The 23,397-nt window shown below is 40.7% G+C and overlaps 1 protein-coding gene across 6 annotated transcripts in view; it reads left to right on the top strand.

The window, feature by feature from the left end:
* npnta (nephronectin a) overlaps positions 1-23,397 on the top strand; it is a 48,155-nt gene that overhangs the window by 8,980 nt on the left and 15,778 nt on the right. The window contains exons 3-7 of one of the 6 annotated variants that reach the window (XM_071504493.1): positions 5,967-6,017; positions 9,871-9,963; positions 15,077-15,172; positions 20,157-20,276; positions 21,578-21,697. In XM_071504493.1, the coding sequence (XP_071360594.1) occupies positions 5,967-6,017; positions 9,871-9,963; positions 15,077-15,172; positions 20,157-20,276; positions 21,578-21,697 (480 nt within the window). The remainder of the gene's footprint in view (positions 1-5,966; positions 6,018-9,870; positions 9,964-15,076; positions 15,173-20,156; positions 20,277-21,577; positions 21,698-23,397) is intronic. The other 5 variants (XM_071504494.1, XM_071504495.1, XM_071504496.1 and 2 more) reach the window with 5 other exon arrangements.

The following is a 23,397-nucleotide window of genomic DNA, read 5'->3' on the forward strand; positions in this document are numbered from 1 at the left end:
CTCGACTCGTGTGTGTATATTCAGCAACGCCACTTAGAGGATTCAAAGGATGTGTCCTGTCATTACTTCTTATAGCACCACACGCCTGTGTCAGATGAACTGTATGAAATATTAACACATCACATTTTTGACATATTTACATTGTGCAAAGATCCTCTGCTCTCCTGTAATGCTACCCAAGGAGGTGTGAATATACTAGCTTGAGAATCTGACCAGTTGCCTCTGAGATGCCACATCCCCTGCATGGCTTGGTGCCTGTGATGGTATAGCTGCTGCTTTGCCGTGGAGGTTTAATCAAGAATGGGGTGATGCACAAACTGCAGGAACATAGCAACCTGTAACTTAAAGCAATAGCTAGACGTTTTTGGAAATATTATTTGTTAGCTTGCCCAAAGAGTTAGAAGAGAAAATCAATACCACTTTTAAATGTATCTGTTAAATATGAAGCTACAGGCAGCAGCTGATACTTTTGGACAGACCCAGATTAGCCGTTTTCCCCTGTTTCCAATAGTTTTGTTAAGATAAGATAATTGGCTTTAAAGGTAACTTCATATTTTGTGTACAGATACATGACTGGTATTGATCTTCTTGACTAACTCTCAGCAAGAAAGCCAAAAGGCGTAGTCCCTAAAATGTCACACTACTGGTTTTGCTCTTGTTTCCACTGATCAGGATTTGATGCCAAATCCAACTTCCACATACGCAGCTCTCAGTGGTTGATCATGATTGGTCAAGCTGATCCTCACATCACAACAAAGGATGACCACAACAAACTCAGCGATAACCATCTGCATCAGTCAACTTCCATCTTGACATAAAATACCAATATTCTGGTCATGAGCAAAACCCCTCATCTGCTAACCGTCTGCTAAACGTCTGCTAAAAGTCACAAAGTCAGTTAGCCAGCATTGGGTTTTTGATGTCAACACGATTATCATGTCCAACCAAAATTTTATGTCTGTCTGACATTAGAATAATTAGAATCCAACGTCTTTCTGACCTTACATTGAGGTCTGGTGCCAGCTGGGAAGTTTGCACTGTCGTTCTTACTTTGTCTCAGCAGTTTTGAACATGCTTGTTTTATTTCTTCAGAACCGCAGCTTCCACAATTGGATCCATCAGTCTAGGTTTCTGCTTTCATGTGTTTTTCTGCTCCCTTTTGGAAGTCTTTCCATCTTTGTTGATGTTAAAGTGACAGAAAATCAGCACCAGGATTAGCAGCTCTTCCTACGTTGTTTTCTGTTGTAGAACTGCACTCACCTACCGAACAGCCTATAGAAAATGACATCTGTTCTCTTACACACATTGAAAGGCATATATTAATTCAAAGTGGTGTCTCCTTTTCTGTGATGTATATCCAAAACATTCTGCTTTGTGAAACAGTGGAAACAAGAGGCAGAAGCTTGCACCAAAACCTTATACGTTCTCAATAGTTCAGGTTATTGGAAGCACTAAGTTGCAGGTTGTTTTAGTTTCTGTAGTAGAAAAGGCGTAAAGAAATTCATAACTCTGCATGTTGGTTGCAGCCACATATTGTAGCTTGTTAAAATAATGTTTATTAATCCACTCATTTTGTGTTTTTCATCGCTGTAATGACCCTTTTTTTATTTATGTTTGTGGTTATTTATGGTTGTGTTCATCATGCCATGCTGTAACTGACCTTTTGTTTAACTCCTTGTATTTTATGTGTTTTTTGTGCAAAAACATGTCACACACTGCTTGTTGGGTCCAAAGGTCTGCGCATCTAAAAAAGATGAGCTAAATTTGTTGGGTTTATAGCAGCTATTTTCCATCTTTATACCTGATGCTAGAGTGAACTGCATAATGTCTTAGTTTGTTCTGAAGAATACAAACAGTATGGCTTAAGTTCACGGCCCCAGTGTTTTGTATTTCTTTTAGCTCAGCCACATTAACCGGAGGTCTTTGCAAGACAAATCTGCTCTTTATCCACCTCTCGCTTCATGTCTGTAGAAACAAAATATGATAATTTTATTCTTACATAAACACTTGGAGTCAGAAAAACAACTTATGCTAATGGTTTATGGGATAGACTTAGCTTCGTAGCTTGAGGGGGTTGATTTCATGGTTCTAAATTAGAGGGAGGGCCTTCTTGAAAAAGTACTCCTACCATTTCACAGGGCCTTGACACTTGAACCACACAATCTGAGCTGGAATGATTCAGGCGAGGCACTGTTTTACTCAGACAGCTCAATTGTATCATTTGATGCTGTTTGTTTGAAAATGGGGCCAGACTCAGCAGTAATCCTGGCAGGACTCAGCCGTCTCAATGCCCAATACCTCCCAGTGCATCTGTACTGGGCTGTCTGCCTTGACAGATTCCCATGTTCAGAAAATGCAAGGTTGAATAGATGTAGGTTTTTAACAAAGACAAAATAGATGAAGATGACTTCATTATCACAGAGGCTTAGATTATGGGGCAAGACAACATTAATGTGCTCATGTTTCACCCAATGAAAACCCAAAACATTAATGGAAATTTCCACAGCACAATCTGCAGTCTCCAACGAGACATGACAATCATTGTTTTTTCCTTAAAGATCAAGAGTGGTGATGCATTACAGTTGGCATTTATTTAATAAGAGGTCACATTTAAAAAAATGTCATATTTGCATCAATTACTTGACCACCCACAAAGCAGTGTGTGAACATGTTTTCTTTGTTGTTCTGGAGTCCCACATGTTCCATGTTGAGCCAAAAACATCAGCTAACTTTGAGTTTAACAACCATATCAAGTTCCCACTTCTTTTTTTTTTCTCCATCAAAACTATATCTGGTCTTTGAGTTAAATCACTCAGTGAGTGCTTCTCTTAATACTTCTAAATGCTCCTGACTGCGTGTGCAGCTCAAATCCATTCCCTTGAGACTACAATCAGTATTCCATCAAGTCAGTAAGGTGCTGATTTAGGTGGACGGTTTAGGAAAGAAAGGGAGTGTAATTGTGTATGTGTGTGTGTGTGTGTGTATGTACCCCTTTGTGTGCATGTGAGTGAGAGGATGCATTCATCACAGATTTCAGGACCTGGTAAGTTTTTGTGGTGATAGAAGAGATTAGATTGGAGCTATCGGATTGCGGCTTTTTCAGCCATGGAGCTCAGTGATGGTTTTGTGCTACTTCTCTCAAAGAATGAAAAATGGATCAACCTTGCCTAGCTCCCAGAACCAAAAGAGCAAGGGGAGAGGAAAGAAAGAACTAAAAGTTGGAGAAAGTGGAAATCCTGATGTGTAAAGCAAATGGTTTAGAGGTAAGAAGGACTTAGAGATGATTGCTGCCGGAGTGTGGAAGAGGGAGTGAGAAAATCAGGCAGATGGAGGAAGAGAGAGAGGGGCTTTAGATTTATAGTAGACTGAAGCTCCACTTATAATGTTCTGACAGGCCATCAGGCAGGCAGAGCCACACTTGAAGCTACTTATTCTAACCAGCTGCCTTCATGATCATTTCATTGCCACTGTGAGTGTTTGTACATTTGTTCAGCATTTTCATTTCCAGTGCGAGACAGTTTACAGTAACTTAAATACTTTTCATTTCTTCCACTATGGATGAAGACAAAAAAACTTTGTCTAAATATCCAATGGTCCACTCAGTCAGTCGTGGATGGATTATTTATTGCATTTGTGAGGTTGTAAACAGACCAACTTTAACTTGAAGCTAATTCCATCCCTATTATTACATACGAGGACAACTTTGAGAACTGACTGAAGAATCATAATATGAATTAACTATATTTTGGGCAGTTCTGCATCCCACTTCACGCTTATGCCAAGATGCAGAGTCAATGCAGGCAGTTCTGTGTCCTATACGTAGCAAGGTGGAGAGTAAGAGTGTGAAGGTTGGGGTGGTGGACTGGGTTGTAGTCAAAGGCCCCCAATTATTGTTTCTTTTTATTCCCTGTATGTAAACCACAATCTTTCCCAAAGCTTAACCAGGTTGTTCAGTTACCTAACCTTAACCACAGTTTATTTGCTATAACCACCACCTTTCCTGAGCATCGTAGTTGCCATGCACAGATATTGTGGACTATCTTTAAAGGAATAATCCAGTGATTTATAAACACAGCATGTGTGGTGAGACAAGGCGAACCTCAAGCATTCTTTTGACCATGCGGACACATGTTTTTTTTAGAGCAAGCCAAGTTGGATACAAAGAAGTGAAAATGCAAAATAAAGAGGAGACATGCATTCATCATCATTATTATTATTATTATTATTATTACAATTTACAATTTGACATATTATTGCAATGATGTTGTAAGCCCTTCTGTAAACTGTTTCCATACTATTTTAATGTTTACTAATCACAATTTTGGACGCCTGTATGGTGCCTAATTAAGAAGTCGCTAGTCTCGACAAATGACATTAAGAATAAAACAGAACTATACAGTTGGAGTTACTGTACTGAAGTTTACTTAGTGTCAGCTCCCTGTTGAAATCTGAATAAACAAATAGTGAAACTATGTTTATTTTTTGTCATTCTTTTCCGTGCCATGCCTGATAACCTGTGGCACAGGTAGTGTTTTTGTATGCAAACTGATGGATTAAGGGAGTGTCTTCATTCATTAATCAGTGGAACTTAAGCTTGTGCACGTGTGGCCAATTTCTCAAGGAGTGAGATTTATAAATTGCACTCTCAAGTTGCACTCTCTCCTTATATTTCTTCTAATATTTGCGTAACTGTAAAGAAGTGGAACACACATTCAATCACGTGAAAAGTGCACGTTCAAATACTGCGTTGTTGTAATGGTTGGAATTCAGAGCTGACCTGAGAGACTTGCAGTTGACTTGCAATGTGCTTATGAAGATCTGTCACCTGACTCAGACGTGTCTCACAAGACTTGAAACTAGTTTTGATTAGCTAGAATTCTCTCAAAAGACTTAAAAACAACAGCTCCGATAGAAAGACGTACATTGATTTTCTCTGCAATGTAAAGGAACTGGGTTCAATATCACCTCCATATTAAATAGTTCACACATTATAATTTCCTCAGAGGTCCTGTTGGATTTTACAAATCCATTGAGACCAGGATTTAGTTTGATTGAGTGCAGTCTTTGTCTCTACAAATGGAGTGGACAGGATTAAGGCAGGACTTTTGAATTGGTAATGTGAGCTAACAAGTGAGCGATGAAAGCAGAAAAGTGATACCTCACTTTAAGTAATTCACTTCATCATGATTGTCTGTGCGGTTTCCTTGTCTACCCCACTTTCTTTCATGACCACTGGGCTGTAAAGGCCTGTCTAGATGTGTGCCTTTTCATCTGTTTGAGGTAATAAGGTAAAAACTAAATGGAGGGGTTCGCTTGTAAGAATTAGAAGGAACGTGTACAGAAATAAAAGGCACATGTTCAGAATGATTTGTCACATTTCCTGCTTTAAAGGCACTTCGCAACAGTGCTGATTTAAAAATCAAATGCCTGGTGAAAAGGCAGCCTGTTCACAGTCACGTAGCTGCAGCATTTATTTTTATATCAAAGAAACCAGGGCCATGATCTCACTGAATGATAATGGTGGTATTTTCGTCTAACGGTGCAGTAATGTAATTTAAAAGAGAGAATTTTAATTTTATTGTTTCGCAGTGTGTGAGGGGAGACTGGTTTATTTGCTCCCATTTAGATGTGAGTGATAAGGAATATGAAGTTAACATTTTCAGAAATAAAAGAACATCCCTGGAGAAAGTGACTTCAGTCAGACATCATTTTAATTATCAGAACTCAATTGTAAATGCATTCAAAATGTAGCTGTTATACCCAGAGGCAACTGGGGATATGTGTGACTCCAGAACTCCAGACTGTGAGAGTGTGTGTGGGTGGTTTTTATTTTTATTTTTTCCAGGAATGTGTGCTTGTCAAAGTGACCAGCCTCTGCTCTCTAACATCATGTTTAATTTTTTTTTTCTCTCTCAAAGACTAAACAGCGGCTGCAACCTTTGTTTGTTTGGCTATTTGTTTTGCAGCTCTCTTCGCCTTAACTCACAGAGTAGTCGGGATAAGGTGCCGGCCCCAAGGTTAGCTCCACGTTTTCTTGAAATAATGTTGCTAGACATAGCTGGGGGGCACATCCTCTGAATCCTGGGCTCACTCACTTATTTATAGCGCCAAGCCCAGTCTAACCCCCACCCAACACCACTAACACCTCGCTCACACCCCTTGGCAGCACCATCACCGTCCTTCCCCCTCAGATCTATGCAAACAACTTACACTCTGCAGACCTGATTCCACCTGCAGACATGTCTAACATGAATTATGCTGAAGTTCTTTAGTGGCTTATTAAGATTCACCTACTCCTCTCGAGCTCTTGGAATACTAATGAAACCCTTAAAGCTGAAATCCATAATGTTTTTTAATTAATACATCAATAATATGAGGTGTGGCTATTAAATAATGAGACTAATGCTTAGTTGACTTACACAGGCCCGGTGTCATTATTTAATAGCCACACCTCGTATATCCATCTGAATGATAAAACTGAGTATTTAGTGTGGTTGTGGAGGCTTTGCATACATAACCACAGAGAAATCTCACTCGGGTCAGTTAGGCTGAGAATGCCGATGCTATCATACTTCATCACTGACACTGACCAGTGGATCAATTACATTTTCACTCTATTCATGTGACAACAAGATGAAATTATTCAGACTCTAGATGATCTGTTTTCTGTATACTGTGTTTTTGGACACCCATTAGTAGATTAATTGATCATTTAATAAGCTGAGTGATTCTGATAATCAATTATACATTATTTGTCAAGCAAAAATGCCAAATATTGTCTGGTTCCAGTGTCTCAAGTGTTGGACTTTTCTTTTCATGTCTATGTTAACTTTATGAGTTTGGGACTGTTGATCTGACAAAGAAGCACTTTTAAGTACTGTCTCGAGACAGAGGTGACAGAGTTCTTTTTGCTGTTTTCAAATGGAAAATGTACATTACAGTCAGAGAATCAAGCCATCATGAAATAATCATTAGAAGCAGCCTTAGGCGATGAATTAATTGATTGCAAGTTGATCTAACTTGCAATTAATGATGTAATGATTTTCTCATCTTACTTTGGTGAAGTAATGCATTACACTCGTCTAAAATTCCATACACAGTGTCAGAATCAATTAAAAAACATAATAATTTCCTTTGTGTTTGTGATCAGACATCCACAAATTGACAAATCAAAAGAACCCGCGTCAGTACCAGCCTTCTGCAGTCCAGAGGAATGGCTGATGTAAACCAGAGCGAAAGTGTGTCATCACTCGGCATGTTTTGATGGCGTTCATAGAACAAGGGTCATACGTGCTATGTTTGGCCTTCCAGCTGGTGCGGCCATTTTTAGTCTTCGGTGTCCTTTGCTGTGTGGTTAATGAACACTGGCCATTTTCCTGATCTCTCTGCCAAGCCAGAGGCTCAAAAATACCCTCAGAGGCAAAGCCTGTTGATGGCTGCCTCTGATCCTGCTAATCAAATCCTCCCCACATGTAGGAGAATAACAAAACGCTCCCCACTTGACTACCCTCTAACTAACAACATCACTAGCTTCTTTCGTTTTATCTGCTGACCAGACCAAAGTCTAACAGACCTCCTCTTCCAGAAAAGTACAGCTCTTTTTCTCTCCTCCAACAAATTGGGCCATTTTTAATAAGTAATTGTGAACATTGACTGCTCAGAGGGCTAACACCCTGGCTCATATCACCAAGTGGGCCAACAGTACTCTCTTCCTATTTGATTACATAGCCTTATAAAGTGGAATGAGTCTGGAGATGCTATCTACTCCAGTTAAAGGATTCAACTCATACCTTTGTCTGTGAATTCAGTTTGAACATTGTTACAGACTGAAACTGAAGGAGATAAAGTTGTTCCTCTTGGATAGCCCTGAATGTGTATGCATGGAAATTGTAATTGTAACTTGATTCTCAATGTATGTATTTCATTTATAGAGAATATAATTCAACCCTTTCTTCTTCAGCTCTGTTAGGTGTCCCTCAGTATGTGTGGAGTCGGCTTTTACCTTTTTTGTCGCATTTATGAAAGTCACTGAAAACAGAAAGCCCTTCTGACTTGTGATATCTCTGAACTGCACAGTTCAGTGGAAACATACACAAACCCATTATGTTCTGCAGTATAAACACATCATAGAGTTGCAAAGGCACTGTGTTTATGGCAGTTCATGTAAAATAGACCACACAGTATGGCAGTGTGGGATCATCCAAATATGTTATGTGGTAAATAGGTGAATATTGAGATGGCCAGATAAATGTTGTTTCTACTGATAGATGAAACCAGGAAAGTTTGTCACCTCACAATTTAGGTGAACAAGCAGAAGAGACTGCTGCATTGACACAACAGGTCTCCTGATACACGGGAGTCCAGAAAATAAATGCAGGATTGGGTGGCAAAAAAAAAAGTTTTAACCTACCTTAACTTTTTCTTCAATTAAATATATGCACCTTCATTTGGCACCAGCATGTTGCCCAATCAAATACTGTGAGTGAAAAGCGCATTTCTGGTAAATTACTTTGTAATGTGAACGTTGTTATTCTTACCATTTTACCGTGCAAGCATTAAGACAAAGGGAAGCTTTCCAGACTCTTTCAGTAATGTAAACTACTGTGCAGTGTTCTGGCCTCTGAAAAGCCTCAAAAATCATCGATATATTAAGCATGGCTTTATTTTGTTAAACTGGACTTCCTTGATCATTTTTCATCTTCTCACTTATACCCAAAACAATACCCACTCCAGCGCAGCTCCTTGCATTTTTTGTGGCGGTGCTATTTTCAGTCTGAACATCCACGTTTTGCTTTTGCCCTATGAACCAACTTGCCGCCAAATTGAACTAAAGTCGGTTAAGTAGTAGAGCTAAGCTGCTAAAGGTCATAATGAAAAACATGAGGCAGCGTAGTGCACCATCACACCTTTCCACATACAGTACACAACAAACTAGCTGGTATGATAAGCACTCTTCACCAGAAGCGCTCTCTCTCTCGCTCTCGCTCTCAAACACACACACACACACACACACACACACGTACTTCCTCTTCCACCACAGTGATAATTAAGTCCTCTGATTGCACTGTATTATGACAGAATTAATGAAGCTTTTAATGAAAATTAGTAACACTTGGCTGAGGCCCCGTGATTCAGACATGCTTAGCAGCAAGCTGCAGTAAGCACAGTCAGATAAGCAGGGCATGCCTCCAGCTCACTGACACTGAACACGGAGATTCTGTGAAGCTGTATAGCTCCTGCAACAACTACCATGTCCCTGTATATACTCAAAATATCACCCTCCACGCACAGTGTACGAAGTGCTGGGCAGCTCTCTACAGAGGCACTAATTATAATCTACTATTTTGGTGCTCTAATTGTTTCAGCTTCAGTCTAAGAGGGAAATATTATTTGCCTAGGTAATTCTCATTGGCTGTATGCCAGGGTAAATATCAGTGCTGCATTTTAAACCCAGAAAAATCTTAACTTTTCTTGGTGGTAAAAGGTCAAACTTCTCATTTATCTCATAAAGTCTGAAATGATTTAATATCAGTACGCACAATAAAACTCCCCCAACAGTCAGCGCTGTGTGAAAAAAAAACCAAACTGCTATATATAATCTGGTTAGATGAAAATGGCTGCTCTATTATCATTAGTCACTGATAATAACACTGTTGCACAAGGAGAAACAAACAAACACATTCCCTATATGAATGCGGCATCATGCCTTCTTATTGCTTTAATGTGGAGTAAATAGATCATTTACAGCCAAGGGGTTGTGGATGTCAAGAAGCAGTAGGATTAAGTGCTTTGTCATCCTGATCTGGTACAAGAAGTCTGCCAGGGTGCTGCACTGATCTGTCTCTTCCTCTTTGAATCCCCCCTGAACAGCTGTGTGCCAGCCTGGCTGTAAGCACGGAGACTGCGTGGGACCCAATAAGTGCAAGTGCCACCCTGGCTTCACTGGCAAGACCTGCAATCAAGGTGAGATTGACTCTAGAACTTGTACACACTATAAAAACCCAGCTGTTACTTTGCAGTTGCATGTGACTTTTTTATTTGTCATTCTGCATTGAAATGTAAACATACACTAGAAAAAAACAACTATATGATCCTCCTGAGCATATCATGACTCAACCCCCTCCCACCCCGAAGCAACACACAGGCCTGCTGACATGCACATATTTCACACAAAAACTAAGTGAAGGAGAACCCCTGCCCCGAGCGATGGCAGGGTAATCATTGTTTATTGTGGTCAGATCTTCACAGCACAACACCAGCGTATTAAAGTTGCCACTTACTCATCGAGCGGAAGCTGGTTTGCCACCAGCCAACAGTAGTGAGATGCTTTAATCACAAGGAGAGGAGGAGAGAGGGAGAGCTGATTCAGCTCAAATGGAAATGAGTGGTGAGGCTGTGTTGAATGATCCCGGGAGTGCATCCTCTCCTGTGAAGATAACATCTCAATTACTGACGTGAGATAACTGAGCGCAACCGATGCTATTGAAATGGTGTTTGCGTGTGTGTATTTGTGTCTGTGTGTGTGGATGCTTGAGTGTTTGTGCGTTTTCATCAATGACAGATTGGACATGTTGAAAAGCGTTAAAGTGTCCCAGTTAGCCGTAAGTTGACGTGCATCCAAGCAGCCTGAGAATACTTGTGGAATTCACGCCCTAAGACAGGAATAGGATAGTGTGTAATTAAAAACAAGGGAGGGGGAGGTTGGGGGAGGAGGGGTAGGGGGTGTTGAAATCCTTTCCGGAATGTTCCAAGTGACTCATCCTGCATTTCGAGGCTATAGGTGGCTCCTGTCTGCCCGGCCAGACGGCTCTGCTTTGTCTTAATCTGCAACAAAGAGGAGAGGAAAAAGGATCCACGTCCCATTTCCAACTACAATAGAGTTTGCTGCCAACCATTCAGACAGACTTATCTGACAAAAGTGATTCCAAGACCTTTCAAGATGAAACTGTACTTTCAAGTGTCCATCGAACGTCCTAAAAGTTCTAGACATTTTACAGAGCATACCATTTCACTTAGCTTTGAATGGCAGACTTGCCCTTTCAGCCTATTTAGGTGGAGATAACCTTGGATTCTATTTTTCAGTTGGCACACGCTATGAAAACCAATTTAATTATTCAGAAGCCATAGATTGGATTTTCTCATTTAAATGCAGCCTCCGTTAAACATTGATTTGAGGTTTACTATTGATGTGCCAGGTAGCCAGTGTTTTGAAGCCTTCCAATATTCCGTCCCTCTGGAGGCCCCCATTTATCTTGAGGAGTCAACTGGAGGAGTGAAATAAGTTGCCACAGCTGCTTCTCTGACCCTGATGCTGCTAAAGGTCAAGTAGTAACTCTGATACACATCATATAGAAATTTTGTTCAAGTTGAGTTAAACTATAGTTTTAATTTCCCAACCACTTTAAAACTTATGAACATGAGTTTTCTGAGTTCTGACACTGCTGTGTTCATGAAACTAAAATTCATCATTAGTGTATCAGCAGACTTCCCAGCTTTCCTTGTTTAAGTTGAATCTCTCCAGAGAGTGTTCTATTTTGTAGTTTGAAGAAAAAACATATGATGGAAATTTTCTGTGTCTTGAAGTCATAGTTGTTTTTTCTAATGATAATGAAAACAATGCAAATCGTGATGGATGTTGGTATCCTTTTATGTCCCTTCCCTTTTTGAACCAATCGTTCAAGTTTACTTCCATTAACTCCCATTTTTAGGGCAACAGGAAAACTTTTTAGCCAGCTTATGATCTGTCCATTTGTTTTGTGGAAGATGATGTGTCCAAAGGAGATCTTGATGAGGAAGAAGTGGAATCAGTTATTGGAATATTGTAATGCAGAACTACTGTATATAATCCTCTACGTGTGTTGCGATGTTTTGCATGCACTCACTAATGGACAGGCATTCTTTTGCTCTAAGTGGGAGGTGCGGACAGATGCAAGACCCTGGAGGCACTCTGATTAACAACCGTGTTAAACACCTTAGGAACACCAGGGTGTATAGAGTGAAAACAAACCACAGAGGAAACTAGAGTGTTTACACTAAACACAAGCACGGCTGATGTGGTATTGATTCCATCACTTTCAGAATCAAAGCCCTATTTTTTGCTCTGTCCAACTTTGAAGAACTGGTACTGTTTTGAAAGATTTATACTTTAAGGAGGACATGTAGATCTTCAGTGCCATCTCTTATCACCTGCCAAATGATTTCACCTTGGCTTTTATTGCTTCAAGACTTGAACGGGACATGAGTCAGACAAATCTGAATTATTTCATCATTAAATTAACAGGCACTTGGCTGTCAAGAGTAATAACCACTACTTTAAGAATCCCTATTGTTTTGGAGAAGAAGTGCTTCACCTTTGTTGCTGATGAGAATTGTATCTGTCACACCGTGGGCTGCGGATAGATGAATACGCTCTCGCTGCACAAATAAACTCATTATGGGGATAATCTGTTTAACAATTTGGCAGCACACTTCCCCCTGCTGATCCAATCATTTTAATAAGATGATTATTCCATGCAGGTGCATTTAATTGCGTGTTGTTGACCTGCTGTTAAGGAACTATTAAAAGATTTTTGCTGGAGGAAAAAACGTCTCAGACATGAGAGATACTGCTTTCTTCTTTCTCCCCCGTTGTGCGCCAGCCAGCTATATAATTAATACCACTTCAAGTATGATTATGAATGTCTGGCACTGTGGTGGAATTTGAATTTCTATATCTGTTTGTAGAATATTAGCTAATTTCTAGACCTTTTGTTGCTTCATCTTGGTGAAGCCACGTCACTGTCCCTCTACTAATTTTCTCATGAATTTAATTCAGTCTAGGTGTAGACAGACATTTTAGAGATGTTGGTTTAGAAACCGATCTCTCTCTCTCTCTCTCTCTCTCTCTCTCTCTCTGTCACTGTTTGTCTTCCTGGCTGTGTGTTGTGAACAGTCAAACAGCTGCAAGTATTTAAAGCATTGCAGGCATGTCATCATCATACTGTGTATTTTCCCTCAACTATCATTTTAATTACTCCAAATTGTGTTTGTTTTATCTATGTACTGTTTTATGACAAGGTCATTGAAGGGGTATGAAGTAATATCCAACCTTGACCTGTGCAGTATATGCAAGACAGGGCAGACCTCATCCTAACCTTCCCTTGAATGGTGATTGTAAAGGTGGAAAACAATTTCCCTGTAAAGATGAGAAAGCAATTGAATTACTGTCAAGGTTGGACATACGTCTATGAAGAGGTGATATATTACAATATGAAACACTTTGGCAGTATTACCACTTCAATGTCTCCTTACACCAGGTGTTTGCTTGCAAGACTACCCTTTATTACTGAGCCAATGAAAATGCAAGGAGAATATCAGGAAGGCGGTGCATGGATACAGACCGGAGAGTTAGCGTTAAGATCTCTTACACCTGGCTAATTAATTAGTAATGCCACCAACATACTTTAGATTCTTTTAGGATTTTTTCTGTTATCATAGTTAAAATACTGTGTCTCACAACACAACACTAATGCATTTAAAAATCATTTATTTTACTATGGCTGCAGGAGAATTCAGTGAACAATAGCTGCACAGCACAGCCAGTTTTATCATTCTATACCACATTTTATACTAACATGTATTGAGTACCACAGGTACAAGTCTCAGATCCCATCAGATAATCATGCAGACTATCTGTCTCTGGGGGCATGTTCCAGTAAAGCTGCTCTGCCTTCAACTTTCATGTGATATAGCTTAAGTTCAGCTGTTGTCCAAACAGTATATGAGCATCTGCACTGTCCAACAGACAGTATGCAAATAAATGTGATTTGGCAATAGTATAGTTTCAATACAGTCGAGTTGAGTACCACACCACTACTAACTACAGCTTTAAAAGTGACCACAGAATTTAAGCAACACCTACTACATCAAAACAAAATGAACATCTTGAGCTTCACTGGCAACTGTTGCGGGGCTACTGCCTTGTATTTCCTCAGAGTCTATACTAGCATAGCTCTTGTGCTGTAGCTCTTGCTCCTCTCCATAAGACATTTCAGCAGGTTTGTTCTTCATATACTCTCTGCATGGACTGTTTACCTGTCTGCCTACAGTCCAAGTCCAACACTCGCACAATTGTCAGTTGTCTATTATAGTTCAAATGGAAACCATCATAATTTTGATGCTTTTACATTGTATGCCTACACACGTATGCTGGAATAAAGGGGACCTGTTAATAGACAGTGATGCACTGATGGGATGATTCTGTCTGTGAACAGTTGTTCTTAGCTGCTAAAACCTCTTATACCAAAACCCACCAATTGTGCCTGTTTGCCTACAACAAGTGTTTCAGTCCTGGGCAGAGTTAACAAGTAGCCTATGCAGTAGGGGTTGCATAACTTCTCAGTTTAAATTACTGCAACCTTTCAACAGGGAAACGCTTGAACGTTTGAAGTGTGCAAAACAGTCAGAGGTAGCTGTATCATCTTGCTGTCACTTAACAATAGGTATTGTTAGCTCCCCGCCAGAGGAAAGGTTGCTGGATGGATAGAAGGGTAGACAGAGAAGGGAGGGGCTGAAATTCTTGTTTGTAGTCAAGCAGTGATTTGCCTTTTTAAACAGTAACCCCTGTCTACCTTTGAACCTCCAGATACAAATTGAGAATCCTCTGAGTCCGTGAGATACTGTAATTCTCTGAGATCCTATTTCACCCTTCGTGACAAAAAAGGAATGCAAAAGAGCAGAAAGGGCAGGAGGAGAAGCGACTCAAAAACACTTTCACTGCTTCTCCCATGTGCCCTCCAATGTCTTCTGATACTCAGTTCATGTCAAATTCCCACAAGTGTAATCCTCTTTGATGCATAATGTTCCTCTTTATTTTCCAGGAATGTGATGTGGTCAGAGGTGTTCTAATCCATTGGTTGGTGCTTTTCATTCTCACCGCATCTCTCTCTCTCTCTCTCTGTCTCTCTCTCTCTCTCTCTCCCTGTCTCTCTGTGCTTCTTACTTATTCTCCACCCTTTACTATTTTATCTCAATCAAACCCTCAATACCCTTCCTCCCTCCCCCAATCCCCTTCTAACCCATTTTCTTTTGTCTAAAGAAGAAGAGCTGGACTATTTAACCCCACCAGTGTGGGCCAGTCACCTCCCTATCTTTCTACCCGCGGATCATCAGCCAGCGAGAGTTGTGATGGAGGGTGAGATTCGTCGATCGACCTCCCCCCTAGCATCTTCTCTTCTCCCCCAGTCTCAGCAACATGCATGGTGCGGCACTGTGCAGGCTGAGGAGTGAATGTCACTCTCAACTCACTGCTTTCTGTCTTCCGCTGGCAGAAGAGACACCACCCAAGAAAAAGCTTTTCAGTAGAAATGCCAGCATGAATGCCAAGCATGTCATAGTCTTTACCACTCTACTGTACATCTGCCTCTCTTTCTTTCACTCTACCCTAAAAAAAAGCAGTTTCTCAGTACCAGAGAGCGATTCACGGTTTTCTCTTTATTGCTCTGCCCTCTTCTTTTTTCATTTTTCTCTCCAGCACCTGGAACCCTTTAAAACCATCATCGACATGGACGCAGCACTCACGGCTCCTCCAATACCACTAGGACAAAGCCTTGAGTTCTAACCTCTGTTATCTTCTTTAGAGACAAGCATATCCCCAAGAGAAAGACCTCTGCTAATCTCTCTGTCAGTGATAGAGGCGTGTTGGGAATGTAGCAAAGCATACCTCAGTGGAGCTGACCCAATAAATCACTCCACTTTGCATTGCTTCAGATGTGTCTTAGCAGTTCATTCACCGTACAGTGAACACCCCAGAGGGGGCTCTCCACCTCTGCTATCTCACAGGCTTCTGCAGTCCTGGGGCCATGTCGAACTGTCAGTTGGTGGTCATGTCTGTCTGTTATCTCTCAGTTTGTCACCCCCTCTGTGTCCTCTCTTAGTTGTGTCTAGTTGTGTCCTCTCTCTGTTCAGTCTGTTATGTGTGTGTTTTGTTTTTTTTTTCTACATAGAGGGGGCCCTGGCTGTTTCTTGTGTCTAGCATGTGCTGATGCTCACGAAGCTGCCTCTGTCTAAGAATATGACCATTTCAATAATCCCTCATTTACATTTTTAAGCTGTTTTTCAGAGCAACAGACAAGTGGAGACCTGTTTCTTTGCCGCGCTGACAATGGACAGTGTTGCTATGGTTTTCTGTAATCGCACTAATGAGAATGCCAGTTGTGTACTGTGAAAACCGGGGAGGAAAACATGGGTTGACACCGCTAATTAAAAGAAGTGAAGAGTGAGGGTGTAAGCGTGTGTGCATATGCACGTGTGTGTGTGTGTGTGCAGGTGTATGTGTCATCATCTTGTGGGAGAAGAGAACAGTTGTTGGGCTTGTTAAAATTAACAGAACTAACCCTTCAAGTACAAGATTAATCATTTTGATTTATGTCATTGTGATACAGAATTAGAAGGCATTAATATGAGTCCAGAAAAAAAAGAACACAGTTGCCTCTATGTTCCTTGCCATGTTCACATGCTTAATTCACACAGTCTCAGTTCAACTTGGGCAACAAAACCTGGTGTATATGTGCGCGCAGTGCAATTTCAGTATTCATTTTGTTATGACATTGCACCTGTGTTACCGCCTGCTTAGGAATCCTCTTTTAGCAGATTCAAATGCAAAAAGGACATTGTATTGGTTCACCTTGACGAGGCAAACTCACACACCACAAGTTTGCACTGCACAAAATGTAATGGAAATTTGGACTTGTAGATTCATTCAGTCATTTTATATCCATTGATGCATTTAGATGATAGTAAGAAACCCTACCTTCAATAAATTAACATTCAGCTTGCTTGAAACACGCGTATGTTTAGCAAGAAAATTCATGTCACATTTAACACTCTCAAATCAACGCACCTTGTTATCCTTACTCTTGTATTCAGTGAAAGTAAAGCTATAAATGTTGTATAATATATGATCTCACAAACTGACCCCTGCATACCCAGAGGAATTTGTAGTTATGGAACATAATTTTAAAGCTGGCACTGGGTAGGATTCATCAAACAGATGGTCAGCCCGAGCCATTCACTCAGCCAACATGTCTTCAATCAACCTACCATTAATAGAGAGTGGGGTCCGACGATATACAAACTGGGCATCTGCTCCGTCATTCATCCATATTAATCTATGGTATCTGTTAAATGTAGGAGCTATGTGGCACTCAAAGAATGCACCCTGCATATGTCCATGGAGCTAAACATGGAACCATTTACAATGCAGCCGGCCAAGATGAAAATGACTCCTCATGAGATGCAGTCTATTTGTGATGCCTCTACTGTATCCCAGAAATAGGCGGTTCCTAGTTGAAGTCATTTATATTTCTTTATCATCCCCATGAGATGGATCCCTGTGTAGTTTCAAGTTGGGTTTTCACCTTTTGGGCCTTGTACTCCCAACGGACCCCACATATACGTGAGGGGCAGGAGAAATAATTCTGATGGAATACAGAAGAAATATGTGATTCTGTCACAGTCAGACACTCACTCCTCACATTACTCATTGTCTCCATCAACATCCATAAACCTTTAATCCCTACCTACTCACTCTTTCTAAATTATGCGTGATAAGACATGCAAAATAATTGGGCCTTTCTGTTGCGAAGACACTGAATTGAAGCCAAGAGCGGCTTTAAATGATTTTAGCCAATCATAATGTGAGCCTTTGTTCAATTTGAAAGAATATCATGGAGTAAAATTAAGCTAAATGCTGTGGTGACTTTCATGTCAAGGAAATTATTACAAAGATAGCCGTTAACTGTTTCAATATGAATCTTTACAATGGGTTTGATGTGTGTTCACCTCTAAAAGTGATGTTTTTCCATCAGAGAAAATTATCATGGTTCAGTGACTATTACCACACACCACAACTGGATAGTGAGCAAGAATACCGTACTAAAGTAGAAGCACTGTTGCTGTACTAAATGTTGCTAAGAGAAGAGGAGAGTGGAGGTAAAAATACATTTTTAAACCTTCTCAAGAGATGTTCTTTTGAAAATGGCTGTGAGCAAGAGCTGTGGCCATGAAAAAGCTCATCTGGTAATCATAAGCAGTCATAACATGCCTCACCATCCCGTCCCTCTTCAGTTCAGTGATGCTCTGCAAGAAAAGTGACACCATTTTCTTTATGAGGAAACTTAATCTTAAAAATTGCTTTAGGAGGAAAAAGAAGTTTAAAGCAAACTGAAATGAGAAATCTTCCTTTATGTGTCAGGGCAGCATAACTCCAGGATACTCTATAATCCTTGCCTTTCTCAAAGCTTGAGTGCAAAAAGAATCAAGAATCTACCTAAATAAATTATTGACTTTGGCATACTCAGATTGTACAAGTGCACAGCAAAGATTCTCAGTTACAGTAATGAGAGTAATTATTTACTTTCCACCACCACTAATTGCAGCGTGATCAATATTCTGTTAGAAGCAACGTGTCTAGGATGCATATTAGTCTTTTTTTTTTTCTTTCTTTTTTTTTTTGCAGCAGGCATTTTGACTTTTCTTAGCAGGAGAAGCACAAGTGTAACTGACTTTAGTGATGGCTCTTTTACATTTTTGAGCCTGTCAGCCATCATGCACAATAACAGAACTCTGGTGCTGGCACGCAAAGATGGGAAGCATCGATTTATTAATGTAATAAGTTACAGTGTCCTCAAAATAGCTGCCGTGAAAGAAAGGAGATTATTTTTGATAGGTTGTCTATCATTGGAACGCTGAATTTTGCTCCTGTATTGTTTAAAGCATAAGAGCAGCTAAAATAATGTGGAATAAATGAATATTACTAGAACTCAAGCCCAAGGGATCTTTCTCACAATTGACAGTTGAATAGACTAAAACTCATGAAAGGCCATGAAAGGGGCCTGTAGTCCTATCAAGCCCTTATTAGTTAGTTAGCTAATAGGTTTTGGATGTTGTGAATGTTACTGTAGTTAAATTCTTTAGTGTTCAGTGGAGTCTACAATAAGAAATAAACATGCTTATTCATGCATCAGTGCATTTTTCATGAAGGACACTTTGACTTGTTCTGGCAGGAAGGATGTGTGGTGTAACCAATAACATTAACAACGGCTCTGTCCCATTTAGGAGTGTCAGTGAGTCACCTCAGTGAGGCAGCAAGCACATCACCAGGGTCCTGCCGCTGAAACACCTGAGTGAAACGCAGACATTATTTATGTTATTACCTGTGGGTTTCTTGCTGTCGCTGCAGTTTTAATGTTGTGAAATGTCAAATGTATATGTATGAATGTATTTATTTAACTCAGCTGCTATAAACCCTTCACACGGAGGACACTTTGACTTGTTATGGCAGGAAGCGCACAGGTGTAACCAATAGCATTTACAACGGCTCAGTTCCATTTAGGAGCATCGTTGAAGTGAGGCAGTGTGCACAGCACTGGGGTCTGTGACTGAAATACAGAAATGGAATGCAGACATTAATAATGTTATTAGTTACACCTGTGTTTGACTAGTCAAAGTGTCTGCTGTGATAAAGGTATAATGGCTTGAATTAGCATAAGCATCTGACAGGAGCTGAGCTCAGGGCGTATTCCTTTCTCCCCGGAGCCCTCCCTGCTTCCAACTCAGACAGCATCATTTTCTAATGAGATTTTCATGGACTGTTGTGGGTGAGATTTCTCTTCGTTTATGACTGCATTAAAAAAAACCAAAAAAAAAAAAAAAACCCAAACAAACATTGAAATTATGTGAATCTATCAAAGGGCGCTGGATGGTGCGGCTGCAACCTCATGAAGGCGTGGTGAGTCAGAGGGTAATAACAGCGTCTTTTATCGGCAGGTTGACAGTTGACACTGGCTTCCTGTTAAATCATCAAAGAGGGGAGTTTCAGGCCTGTCAGAACATGGCAACACTCCACTTCCTTGAAGACACCCTACTCAATCCCTCCAAGACACACACACACATTAACACACACACACACACACACACACACACACACACACACACACAGACAGACAGCTCAAACCCATACATAAATGCATGGGTGAGGTTCGACATGATTGACCTCTTCACCTTTGCCCTCTGACTAATTTCACCTCTGTGTGGGAGGGCCTCTCTCTCTCTCTCTCTGTGTCCTTCAGTCCACTTATGCTGTCTCTCTCTCTCTCTCTCTCTCTCTCTGTCTGCAGACCTGAATGAGTGCGGGCTGAAGCCGAGGCCTTGTAAACACAGGTGCATGAACACATATGGGAGTTACAAGTGCTACTGCCTGAACGGCTACATGCTGATGCCTGATGGGACCTGTGGAAGTGAGTGTGTCTCTCTCAAAAACACACACATACATATCTATGTGATTGTGGGCAGAGTTTGTGTTGTTGCCTGAAATGTGGATAATTTCATTCTTGATCTAGTTTTCTCCTCTCATGTGTTTCTTTTTTTATAATCTATCTTCTGCTACTGTGAAGCTTTTCTTCAATTCGCTACAAATGTATTCATCTGAATGCCTGCACAGGGCAATGCTCATGACATATGCTCTCTATTATGAAATACATTTTCCCTCTCATGTGAGTATGTCTGACAGCAGCCTCACAATCCTTTGATAGACTGTTTTGATTAAAGCCCCATGTTGATCCGCTTCATTGTAGCCGCTCTACGGTCTGAAGAACCCCTGTGAAGAAGCCAAAGAGGGCTAAAATGAAAAATATGAGAGAAACACAATCTTAAGACCCTCAAGTGAGTGTGCAGGTTTTATTGGTTGCCCTCAGGTATTCCACAGAATGGGAGTTAATGCCTGCAAATGTCCCACTCGATAACTATTTTCTCCTCACATTTTCCTCTCAAGGATGGTGCAGCTCCCAGAACCTCATTTTAATTAGTTCTTTTTTTTTTTTTTATCGGGAAGAAAATTAATTTTCTCCCCTTTAAAGTCTGAATTGCTCACCACTAGAGGCAATCTCAAACTATTGGAGGTGTTGTTGTGTGACGATAGCACGATGGTGTTAAACACCTTGCTGCTCTTCTCTCCCTTGCTACTGCTTTGATCAATAGATCACTGTAGCATTTAATCAGCCTGGCCTGCCTCAGTCATCAAACTCTAGGGTGCCCGCGGCAGCTGAAGTAGCAGCAGCAGCATGGGCCTCACTTTTAATTTCCTTTTTAGGGTCCAAAGTTATCAAGAGAGGCTGAACAAAATCTGTTCCATTATATTATTATTTTGGGGGATCTTGATCTGCCCAGCATGACTCAACAACAGAGACGCTGCATGCTGGCGCTTTGATGGGGTGGAGATGGATTATGAGGCTTCAAGTGTAGGGAAGGATAAAAGTTGGTAAGGGAGGACTGCGTGGGCTAGGTGTGAGCACAGAGCGCCTGCGTAGCACAGGGATCTAATAATGGCAGAGTGTGCCCTGTTCTGTTGTCTGCACCCCAGGGTCAACCTGGCTAATATCAGAAAAGGCAGGCGAGTGGCTTTCACACATTGGCTGGAGGATGAGGACGAAGTGTGAGTGTGTATGTTGGAAAGAAAGAGAGCGTGGGTGGGAGTGAGAGCAGAACAAACTTGTGGCCCCAGCATATTTAATGTGTTTTGTGTTTCCCTTTTGTCCATCAGATGCTCGCACTTGTGGCATGGCCAACTGCCAGTACGGCTGTGAGGTGCTGAAAGGAGAGGTCCGGTGTCAGTGCCCATCACCGGGGCTACAACTGGCTCCGGATGGAAGAACCTGTGTGGGTACGTCCCGGTTTTATACACAGCCGGAAAACTGAGCCTTTATTTTAACCACTCTCCTCAATGAGCAGCTCATGTGAAGCATCGCAAATGAGATTCTTTTTTTTTTTTTTTTTTTTTTTGTGTTCTTCTCAGCTTTTAAATTTGCTGAGTGATAATCAAATACGACTGTTTTGGCAGAGCAAGAAAGACAATTTGGCAGTGAAAATGCAATTTGGGAACTCAAACAAAACCTCTTAGCAAGCAAAGCTGGAATTCATCCAACATATTTACCAATACGCCTCTTTTTTTTTGCTTTGATCAAGGACCTCAGCAATTTAACAGTCCTTGTCAACCAAAGGGGAACTTTATTCCACTTACTTCCCAGTTTTACGTGGCACAGCTCCTCACTTGGGTAACTAACAGATGAAGGGGGCCAGTTGAGGCAGTTAACCTGCGTCAGGTTTAAATACAGGCTGTTCCAGATTGGGTTGTTCCTGTTTCTCTGCTATATAGTCCCACTTAACTGCGGGCTGGCTAATGGGGGGCGGATTTCTAAAAGAGGACAGACATCAATCATGAAGACGAGATGGAGGAGAGGACGGAAAGGTTGCCTGCCACAGGTGTTACGACAGTTTAATGGAATGTTTCCGGATCCGTCTGGAAGCAAATGTTTTATGGGCAGTTTTATGGACAGTTTCTAATCATATTTATGGAGGCATATTCCTTCCAGTAACCAGAGACTCAGATGGGGGAGTTTGCATAGATGCAGAGCTGTTTTTGCTCATTATGATGCTGTGAAATCTAATGTGTCAACACATTTTTGTTCTAGCTTTAAAAGCGACCTTGGCCTGCATTTATCAAACTTTTAAAAAGTTACACTTAAGAATGCTCTGAAGACCCAACTGTGGAGTGAAAAATTAGTGTGAAGAAAAACATTCTTCATCAAGCAACTTACTCCCACTTACCGCACATTATCCAGCCCACAAATGATCACTCTCTTTCCTGTTCACTTCTATTGAAGCCTGCACAATGGACAAATTCAAGCATCTGCATCTCCTGTTTCACTTTGATCTCCAACCAGCTTCAACAGACTCGCAAGTGCGAGTTCACCTTTGTTCAAGCTTTGCTGGGAGGACGTACCTGGTCAACAAGTAGAAACACTCACGCACTGTATTTGGAAAGTTTTAATCACTCTGATGTGATTGCTCTGATCAATATTTATTTATTACCTGCTTTAGAGCCATAACATCACATCCTTTCTTGGGGTTGAGCGCAGAGCAATTTGAAATAATGTGAAAATACCATTAAAGTAACCTTAAAGAGCAGCTCTCAGGTGATCACATGATTAATCACATATCTGCTCATATAATAAGGGGAATTTGATACCACACTGACATGTGCAGAAATCACAAAAAATCTATAATAACTTTGTTTTTAATGTTGCACCCTTGATTGAAAAAAAAAAATTGAAATGAAAAAGGAAAACGAGGAAAAAGATTCGGAATTGTATTATTTCAGCTAACATATAATTCACCATGACAAATGTCATTTTGTAAAATTAAAATATGCCACTGAAGGTGTACTCTTACCTCAGATGCTGCACTGCAGTTGTCAAGGATCAAACTACAACAAAAGACCTCTGGACTTCTTAAGAGTATTTTAGGTTGTAAGAAATTTGTTTTATAACTTGTATTCTTTGTTTGCAAGTAGGAGTAAAAGAG

This window comes from Trachinotus anak, unplaced genomic scaffold, assembly GCF_046630095.1.
Source record: "Trachinotus anak isolate AG129_WGS33_773 ecotype Australia unplaced genomic scaffold, CSIRO_AGI_Tana_v1 ptg000019l, whole genome shotgun sequence".
Classification (NCBI taxonomy): domain Eukaryota; kingdom Metazoa; phylum Chordata; class Actinopteri; order Carangiformes; family Carangidae; genus Trachinotus; species Trachinotus anak.